The sequence below is a fragment of the Cynoglossus semilaevis genome, chromosome 1 (genome assembly GCF_000523025.1).
Source record: "Cynoglossus semilaevis isolate Cse_v1.0 chromosome 1, Cse_v1.0, whole genome shotgun sequence".
NCBI classification, from domain to species: domain Eukaryota; kingdom Metazoa; phylum Chordata; class Actinopteri; order Pleuronectiformes; family Cynoglossidae; genus Cynoglossus; species Cynoglossus semilaevis.
Window position 1 is genome coordinate 2613508 of NC_024307.1, and position 10640 is coordinate 2624147.

Genomic DNA, 10640 nt, shown 5'->3' on the forward strand with positions numbered 1-10640 from the left:
TTTCTATTTAAAACTTATTGTCAAAATGTCCGTTTATCATGTCATTTTTGGTCAAAAAGTAAGACATTTTGATGAAAATGTTTGTAATTTTTTTTTTTCAAAATTGTATCTTTGCCTGCGTGTTTCTCATAAAATTAGGACATGTAGAAAACATTTTTACAAATTTTTGTTTTGAAAACGTTTTGTCAAAATGTCAGTTTTTCATGTCATTTTTGGTCAAAAACCAAAAACATGAGGAAAATGTAAAATTATATTTTAAAATGTTATCTTTTGCTGCATGTTTCTCATTAAATTAGGGCAAAGCATTTGAAAAAATATTTTTTCAGAATTTTTTGTAAAATTCAAATTTTGGGTGTAATGTAGTGAGGTGTCAAATTTTGATGAAAGTTTTTGAAAAAGAAATTCAAAAGTTTTACTTTTCTGCATGTGTCTGATCAAATTACAGCATTTTTAAAAAATGTGGTAACTTTTTTTCAGACTTTTTTTATAAAATTTTGGTGTCATGTGGTCAGAAGGTGAAAAAAATTTGATGAAAATGTTTGAAAAAAAATTCAATAATTTTAGTTTTCTGCATGTTTCTGATCAAATTAAAGCATTTTAAAAAATTTTGGGAAATTCACTTTTTCCGGATTTTTTTATAAAATTTCAAATTTCGGGTGTCGTGGTTGGAAGGTGAAAAATTTTGACGAAAATTTTTGAAAAAAAAAATTCTATTTTATTACTTTTCTGCAGGTTTCTCATCAAATTAAAGCATTTTAAAAAATTTTGGAAAAATGTTTTTTGGACTTTTTTTTATAAAATTTCAAATTTCGGGTGTCGTGGTTGGAAGGTGAAAAATTTTGACGAAAATTTTTGAAAAAAAAAATTCTATTTTATTACTTTTCTGCAGGTTTCTCATCAAATTAAAGCATTTTAAAAAATTTTGGAAAAATGTTTTTTGGACTTTTTTTTATAAAATTTCAAATTTCGGGTGTCGTGGTTGGAAGGTGAAAAATTTTGACGAAAATTTTTGAAAAAAAAAATTCTATTTTATTACTTTTCTGCAGGTTTCTCATCAAATTAAAGCATTTTAAAAAATTTTGGAAAAATGTTTTTTGGACTTTTTTTTATAAAATTTCAAATTTCGGGTGTCATGTGGTCAGAAGGTGAAAAATTTTAATGAAAATGTTTGAAAAAAAATTCACAAATTTTAGTTTTTTGCATGTTTCTGATCAAATTAAAGCATTTTAAAAAATTTTGGGAAATTCACTTTTTTCGGATTTTTTTATAAAATATCAAATTTCGGGTGTCATGTGGTCAGAAGGTGAAAAATATGACAAAAAATTGTGTACAATTATTTTTAAAACTGTTATTTTTTTCTGCATGTTTCTCATAAAATTTGGGCATTTAGAGAACATTTTTTGAAATATTTTTGTATAAAGTTTTCTGTCAAAATGTGAATTTTCCATGTCAGTTTTGGTCAAAAACTAAAGAATTGTGATGAACATTTTTGTAAAATTATTTTTGAAAATGTTATATTTTCCTGCATGTTTCTCATAAAATTAGATCATTTGGGAAACATTTTTAGAAATATTTATGTATAAAGTTTTCTGTCAAAATGTAAATTTTTCGTGTCATTTTTGTTCAAAAACTAAACAATTTTGATGAATTATTCTATCTTTGCCTGCATGTCTCTCATAAAATTAGGGCATGTAGCGAAAATTTTTATAAATTTTTCTTTTTAAAACTTTTTGTCAAAATGTCAGTTTTTCATGTCATTTTTGGTCCAAAACTAAGACATTTTGATAAAAACTTATTGTAAAATTATTTTTCAAAATTGTATCTTTGCCTGCATGTTTCTCATAAAATTTTAACTTTTCTGCACATTTCTGATCAAATTAAAGCATTTTTAAAAAATTTGGGAAATTTTCTTTTTTCAGATTTTTTATAAAATTTCAGATTTCGGGTGTCATGTGGTCAGAAGGTGAAAAATTTTGATGAAAATTTTTGAAAAAAAAAATCAAAGGTTTTACTTTTCTGCATGTTTCTGATCAAATTAAAGCAGTTTTTAAAATTTTGGGAATTTGTTTTTTTACTTTTTTATAACATTTCAAAAAAAATTTTGGGAATTTTTTTTACTTTTTTATAACATTTCAAATTTTGGGTCATGTGGTCAGAAGGTGACAAATTTTGATGAACATTTAAAAAAAAAAAATCAAAATTTTAACTTTTCTGTTTTAAAAAAAATCAAAATTTTAACTTTTCTGCATGTTTCTGATCAAATGAAAGCATTTTTTAAAAATTTTCGGTAAAATCCAAATTTTGCGTGTCATGTAGTCAGATTTTCATTAATGTTTTTGGAAAAGAAAATTCAAAATTTTAGTTTTTCTGCACGTTTCTTATCAAATAAGAGAATTTTGAAAAAAAGGTTTTAGAAAAAAAAATATTTTAGTGTATAATGTTAGCTCTGATCAATAGTTAACAGATCAGAAAAAAAATTGTTTTTCCTGACTTTTAAGCATAAAAAGGATATAGTTATATATCTATGAAAATTCTTAGTCATCCCGGTCATGGTCAAGGTTGAAGAGTTTGGAAGAAACTCTTGAATTAGAGGCGAAACGTCTTCTTGAAAAAAAGTTAATGTCCAGTTGCAGAACAGAACTCTTCGACCTAGATATAGCTACATATTTTAAGGCAAATGTATAAATTTTTTTTTAGTTTTTATAAATGTTTTTTAAAACCTTTTCAGAAAATTATTTGTATTGTATGTTACTGTTGATCAATGGTTGAAGTACCTAAGGATTATTCTCTTTTGTTTAACTTAACAAAATGAAAAATAAAAATTAATACATAAAATTACAATTATATAAATACAACAAATAAAAACAATTTGAAAAATTATAATACAATATTCAATATATTGATCAAAATCAAATCATAACACTCATTTTTGTTTGACCTTCATGCCAACTTACACCAAAACTGTGTTTCCCCACTGTTGTCCATACCTGACCATTGTAAATAATAAAGAAACTCTGACCCTGGTTGACGATTATCTCCCACAAATCATCCAGACTGACTGAATTCTCCCTTTGGCAAGTCAACCCTAACGTACCATCTGCCATGCTGGCAGGAAGCATCGCCTGCTCCGTCCTGCTGGTGATAATCTGTTCTAGCTTTCAGATATCTCATATTCTACCATGGCATCACAGATATCAAGTCTTAAATAAGAACACCAGCTGCTGCTGTAATAATTAGTCATATAGAATGAAATCAGTTTTTAACCCAGCTGATGGCTGTATTATTATATGACTTTATATAATGATAGGAAATTATACACAGATCAGTGATAGTGTAACAGCTTATGTGGTACTTTGTGACATAAATTCATGAAGACATTAGAAACCTACCTCAGAAGTCGTGTGATCAGTATTGAAAACCACAGCTGCTGCAGATTTATTTGCTGCATATTGATCGGGTGGATTTTCCCGTCTCATCACATTCCAAATGTGCACCTGTGGACTGGTCATCAAAGGTCTGGCATGATCAGCAACAAAGACAACAAACCAGGGTGAGGCATTCAAGAGATGCCCAGTTGGTGGTTTAGTCCTCCAGCTTTACACCAATACCACCGTCAGCTAGAACTGGACACACAGAGCAGGAGGAATTCATTTGTCAGCTTGTTTACTCCAAATTCTGACCCAACCATCAGACTCATCAACCATCAGTATTTTTTTAACCCACTTCTGTAAAAAGGTTTTTGATCATTATGTGTAAATTTTAGTCTAAATTTTTTGTTTGAGACTGACAGGAGTGGACAGGTGATAATTTCTGTTTTACTTTCAAAAACTTGAAACCAACTGGCTTTACATCTATTACGTATTACCAGTAAAAAGTACTTAAAAATGTAATTAAGTAAAAGTAACTTTGCTTAATTTGATGTTAACTAAAAGGAAATGTACCCCGCCCCCTAAAAATCGACACAAGCAAAAGTAAAAAAAAAAAAAAAAAAACTTAATTTAAAATTTACCTTGAGTAAAAGTTACTTAGTGACATCAAATTATTTGATACAAAAATGATCAAGTTATAATTCCAATCTGCAACAAGTTTTTTTGATCAACGATTCAAATACAAAATCTACGTGACAACTTAGAATGCTGTTAATCTACCTGGCTACAACAGGAGGTGCCTCACTCCATATTTAATACCATCATAATATCCTTTCGTCAATTTAATGTCACATTTAGTGCGAATTGTAGCTGCACTTGTATTATTTCTGTCTGTGCGCTAGTACTGCTCTACGTCACTGAAACGTTAGCTATCACGATTGATGCTAAGCTAGTAATCGATATCATAAAGGCACTTTTTTCTTAACGGAGGAAGTTTTTAACCAAACGATAATCATAACGTTTGGGATACACATGTAAAAGTACAGATACTTTACGTACCGCCGCCACATTCTTTCGCAGGTTTGACGTGGAAGTTTCGAGAAGGACAGCTCCGTCCGCCGGGGCAGGCACGTTTTGCACCGCATGAAAAAGTTATCGTCTCGTTTGCGTTTGAAAACAAAGAGTTGGTTGAGATATGGTCCAGAAGTTTTGTTCGGCATTAGCCGTCATCCAACGCAGATCTTTAAAAGTTCCAAATTACTCACAAAAACTACCCAGTTACAGTGGACAGTGAATGTAAGAGAAAATGACATGGATACCTAGGCTAAAACAGGAGCAGATCATTGAATTATATAATAATAATAATAATAATAACAACAACAGACCATAATTCTGTTAACTTAAAACATTTTCCTTCAGTGTATGTAAATAACCATATGTGAATCAACGGAGCAAATATAAATAGACTATAGTACTTATATAGTACTTTATATACAGTGTCATTAAGACTATTTGATACATTAAAAAAAATCTCTATAAAGATGAGTAAAAACGAAGAAAATTCTTTACACTTTTTACAACATCTCATTGCAGACTTGTGTGGCGATGCCTGATGAAGGTGAAGATGAAGGTGACGAAATTACTCGAGTCCTCAGTGCATGTCTTCTGTGAGTTTAAAGAGATAATTTATTACATTTCATACACAGCACGAGTCAAGCACAAACAAATAAAACAACAAATTTTTTTTGAATCAGTCATCTTCCTTTAAACACAGAACTCATTTTCACGTCACTGCTGTTTTTACTTAAACACAGAAGTCATTTTCACGTCACTGCTGTTTTTACTCCTCACAGACAAACAGTGAACCAACCAATCATCCTGAAAGATTCTTGACGTTTCTCTCAGACAGTGAACCAACCAATCACCCTGAAAGATTCTTGACGTTTCTCTCAGGTCCCACAGGGACCGGATTTCATGTGGGCTAGATCTAAAAAAAAAAAAAAGAAAAGGATCAAGGCAGATAGTCGCTCTTAGAAATATTACTGTGAGTTATTTTTATGTTACTTTTATCTGTCTAAAAATACACATCTCAGCACCTCAACTTGTACTTTCTCCTGCTCCGTGTGTCCACCCTTCATGTGAATGTTAGGTAACTCTGGCTCCCTGGGTGAGGGGAGGAAAGTTTTAAAAATGCATGTTGATGCCAGGTGAAAATGTCAGGGCTAAGAGCAGTCTGTTGTCAGGCCGTGTTTCCACAGGCCGTTAGTGAGCAGCTCCTGTTCCTCTCTCTGTTTTCAGCAGGGCAGCAGAGGACCAGGTGTGGTGTCCATTAACGTGTCCGCTGGTCTCTTGGTTTTCTTCTGATGGTGCCTCAGCTGCAGCTCCTCTCTGTGCTCATAGCTGAGGAGACTGGGTTCACTGGCACACAGGTGAGCATAGGCATCAACCAAAGCCTTGAAGTGGGGTATGGTGAGTTCTGTGGGCCGCAGCGAGGGGTCCACGTCGGCTCTCTGCATCATCTCCTGTGTCAGCTCAATGCGGCAGGCGTCCGGGAACAACATCCTGGGAGTGAAGAAAAAATAAAATGGTAAAAACTGACGTCACCAGTCAGACCACGATGACAGACGGGTGAACGAGCAGCTGAAGTTAAAAAGAAAAAAAAAATCTAGAGTTAATCACCAGAATCACCAGAGCTGCGAAAATATTAAACTGTCTAATCCCATTTACCACGGGGTGACTTGGAGAAATTAGAATATTTGTGATTGTGGTTAAGGCAAGATTAATCCAGAAAGGTGGACATTCCAGAGAAACATGTTTTTCTGTAAGATTCTGTTTTTCATCTGGACGGTGAGCGTGGTTCTTTCTAGACTTTAGTCCATTTGTTGTCCTCAACAATATTATTCCGTCTACAAGCCAGGCCGCTGACCTGAGGTTGAAGCACCCACAAACACGTTGGCAGTTTTTGATGAACATAAAGACATGCTTCACACCACTGATACTGACTGTTGTAACACGGGTACAGGGGTCCTCGACTTAAGTCAGAATTCGGTTCCTACGGCGCGAAGCAACTTAATTTACTGACGCTAACACATCATCATCTAGGACAAAAACATCAGAAGAGTCTGACTTACTGTACGTCTGGAAGCCAAAATGAAGGGCAAACACAAAGTGAATGTAGCACAATCCAACGCATGACGTACAACTAGCGAATGTAAACAAAGCCACGTTTTGCGCATAGCACCGCGTGACGACATTTCCGTCTGCTACGCTCGACAACAAGTTCCCTGCGAAATTTGTTTTAATGCGTAACGTTAGAATGATGAAGCGAGACTTTCTTAACAAATTGAATAGAGATGCTGACGTAACCACAAAACGCTGTAAGTTGAGGACGCCGTAAACCGAGGACCTCCTGTACAGGGCAGCTACACTGTAAAAATCCCTGTTTGTTTATGTCGTTTCTGAACATGTTTCTCTGTCGAAGCTTCTCCTCTTCGTCCTCCCTGCACAGGTAGGTGTAGCAGTAGCTCACACTCTGCAGCACAGATGCTCCTCAGCTGCTCCGCCGCCGTTCCCTCCTCTTCACTTTGGTGCTGCATTACATAAAAAATGTGCTGCCTCGTCTTCCTGTGTCACCTCAATGACTCATAATTGCTGCTCTCCTTCACACCGTCGCTTTTCCCTTTTGTACCGGGGCCTACGTTCACTTTCACACCAGGGGAACGGGGGAGGAAGAACGGGCGGAGGTGGGGAGGGGTGAGGGACAGTGAAAACGAGCGTGTGGGTGTACGAGGTTTGATGTCGTGGTTTTTCACAGTGATCAGTGGGCGCTGAAGCCTGGGGACATTTTTTTAAAAATTTCAAGACAAAGATAAATCAAAAGACGTTTGAAGACGGGGAATTAAAAAAAATGCAGAGGGGACAGTGATTGACGGGAGACAAAGACGGAGAAATACTTCATCACGTGGTTTTTTTTTTTTTTTTTTTTTTTTAAGTCATACTCACTCTATTCCTCTGTAACAGTACTTCCTCCGAAACTGGAACACATTTCTCACCACTTTCTCCACCAGCTTGAAGGGCTGCTGGATCTGAGGCTGGGCCAGAGGAGTGAAGTGAACGACCCCCACGTCCACCTACGCACGCACGCACACACACACACACACACACACACACACACACACACACACACACAGCAGCAGGGGTTAAAGTGAGATAGAACAGGATGTGCTCATGGGAATATACAGAAAAAGAGCCAAAAAAGAGGAGGTGGGTGTGAGGAGGAGGAGGAGGAGGGAGAGAGAGTGAGAATGTACAGTGTGGTAAAAAGTGCTGGAGAGAAAGGATCTCCTGACAAATGGTGAGAGGGACACAAAAGGAGTGAGAGAGAGAGAGAGAGAGAGACAGGGACAGAGAGACAGGGACAGACAGAGAGAGAGAGAGAGGTGGAGTGATCAACACAGAGTGATAACTGAACAGAGGAAAGGCAGAGAAGACGATGACGCAGCATGGCTGGCTGGTGAGCTGATTCCAGTTGCCACAGTAACACCTGTGTGATGGACCATAGAAACTGAGCCTGGGTCGGTCTGTTGGTCTGTCGGTCGGTCGGTCGGTCGGTCTGTCTGTCACTGCATCAGCACAGAGTCACTGACTCACTGTTACACTCAACTCCATCCCACTACATTCTTCCACGGAGAAAACACATTGACTGATTTACCCACTAAATAATGCAACAGAAAAACTGTATTTACTCACGTCTGGAAATTCAACCCAAACCAAAAGTCATTCATTTATGTCACTCAAACAAAGTATAAAAAATATTACATTTTTTGTTTAACAAACTCAGTTTACTGTACTGCATATATGATTTTAATATAACTGAAAATCCAAATCAGTGTAACATTTACACAACAGGCCTGTATCTGCTCCTCCAAAAGTTAAAACCGAGCAAGAACACAAGAGTTTATGGTCTGTATTTCCGACCGCAGTTCCTCTTTCACACGACATAAGGTCATTGTAGCGAATTACAATCCCACTGGATTAGAAAACGGAGGACATGACAAGAGATTAAACACATCTGATTTGACTCTTGACCACACGACTGCACATCAGGATAATGTTTGATGGTTAGTCCAGTCGTTCTCGATAAACAACTAATTAACGTCCTAATTAAATAATTTATGTGTAGTGAAACACTATTTAAATATTATCATTCATTATCAACTTGTTAATCCAAGTTGAACCAGGAGAAGATACAATAGGAACAGCCTAAAACTTCCACTGAGAAAGGGTTTTTATATCAAAACAGGATTTAAACCAGGAACCCTATTCTCCTACGGCACCATGCAGCTCTTAAATACCCCCAGACTCCCGCCCCCCCCCAACACAGAATCTGTTTAGTATTAAACCTGACTCAATAAGTGGATACTTCTTTCTATTCAAAAGATAATCTCCATTTTCTAAATCCTGTGGGAATCACTAGGATGTGAGGTGGAGGTTCAGGAGGCGGTGGGTGGCGGCAGCCGTGCCTCCACTTCCTCGCTCGCTGCCACCTCCCGATCCTTTGTGCTTCAGCACAGTCAGCACTAAGCTGACATGACACCGTTGAAGTAATCGTGCCAGACTCAGCAGAGCGCAGCTCTCACTCTCAGATCGCTACCTCTTTAACTTTAAAGCACACACAAATTCACTCTCTTCTCTTTCACTTCCTGCACGCCGTCTATTTTTGTCTTCTGAAAAGAAAAAAAAAAAAAGAAAAATAAAAAAAATGGGGGGATGGGGTCACGGAATGATGCAGAACACGAGGAATCAATATAGTTGTTGCTCGTCTTCTATGGCGACGCTGCGCGGATAAAACGTGATTATCTTTCAAAGGTGTCGCAGATTGAGCCGTTCAGCCTCTGAGTTATGGCTTCAGGGGCTGCAGGGCAATCAGAGTGGGTTTTACATCCAGAGTGGGGGGGCCAGAGAGAGAGAGAGAGAGAGAGAGAGAGAGAGAGAGAACTAATAAAGATACCTGTCACTGCCCTCAGGCGCTCTTTGCCGCCTGGTGCTTTCCGACATACTTCCACATTAAGTAAAGACTAAAACACATCCACCTGTAAATATCTCTTATTTCGCTACACTGCAGACCTGGAGGCTATAAAAAAAAGAAAAGAAACAGAGACATAGAACATGTGTGGGTTAATGGAGTTGAGACAAACATTATGAAGGAGGGAATTAAGATGAATGGCCATGAATAGTAATAACACAGTGGTGCTGTCATTTATCATCAAAGCCACAGAGGGAAAAACAAACCCTCACGATTCCACTCTCACTGGTAGAAACACTCGTGGTGGGAGGAACGGTCGTTCGTTTTCGACATATAACCATCATTTGTAATATCATAAATAAAACATGGCCGTCTCTAATGTCAACAACAGACTTGGTTGAACCAATCGGGTGGTGGGATGTCATGGATGTACATCACATGTCACTGTAGATTCCACATCAAGTCGGTTAGTGAAACACAACAGGTGTAACTAGGGACGTCCGATCCCTAGTTATAACTTTTTCGCGATAATATCAACATGCCGATATTGTCCAAACACGATTTCCGATTCTGATATAAAACAATACCGATATATGCAGCCGTTTGCCCCCGAAACTGGGGTAAACGTGTCAGTACTCTATAAGCAATTCCAACATATTTGGCAAAATCCAGAAATTCCGTTATCGGGTTTTCATCATCAGAGGAAAGAACGCTAACAATTCTTACTGATATTAAATACTTATGCTAATATCGGGCCAATAATATTGGTCAGTCGATATCATTGGACATCCCTCGGTGTAACCAATGGGAGGTTAAGATTCGACCAGCGCCCCCTGTCTTTTTTTTGTCATAACTGCGTTTGTCTTCTTTTACCAACGAGGCATATTTGCTGCTTCGTTTAAATAAAGTTAAAACTAAATCGATTTCTTTATTTAATAGTGTAGCTATTTCAAAAATACTCTTTTAGAACCAACAGATTCTGGACTGGAATTAAAACAACCTGAGGTGAAATAAAAAGATGTGCAATTATGAGCGACATTCTTCCCCCTCAGACCCCCCCCCCCTTTCCTCCCCCTCCTTCACAGATCTTGGTGCATCCTGGAAGCTTGTATTTCTGGACGTTGACTCACTCTCACACAGCTGCTGTTTGCCTTTTCTAGGCAAGAGGCTGGGTGGATATTTAGGAAGGGAGATCGGGGGAGACGGGGGGGGGGAGGGGGGGGCCACTGGTGTGGGGGGGGGCGCTA

At 37.2% G+C, this 10640-nt stretch overlaps 1 protein-coding gene across 6 annotated transcripts in view; it reads right to left on the minus strand.

Moving 5' to 3' along the window:
• Positions 1-5270: 5270 nt before the first annotated feature.
• The window catches only part of tfb1m (transcription factor B1, mitochondrial), a 60779-nt gene continuing 55409 nt past the window's right edge, over positions 5271-10640 (minus strand). For 5 of the 6 annotated variants that reach the window (XM_025057805.1, XM_008317052.3, XM_008316693.3 and 2 more), the window contains 2 exons: positions 7371-7498; positions 5273-5930 (listed from right to left, as the gene is read on the minus strand). In XM_025057805.1, coding sequence (XP_024913573.1) covers positions 5663-5930; positions 7371-7498 — 396 coding nt within the window. In that variant the 3' untranslated portion in view covers positions 5273-5662. Of the gene's footprint in view, positions 5931-7370; positions 7499-10640 lie in introns of all 6 variants that reach the window. The other variant, XR_003050393.1, reaches the window with a different exon arrangement.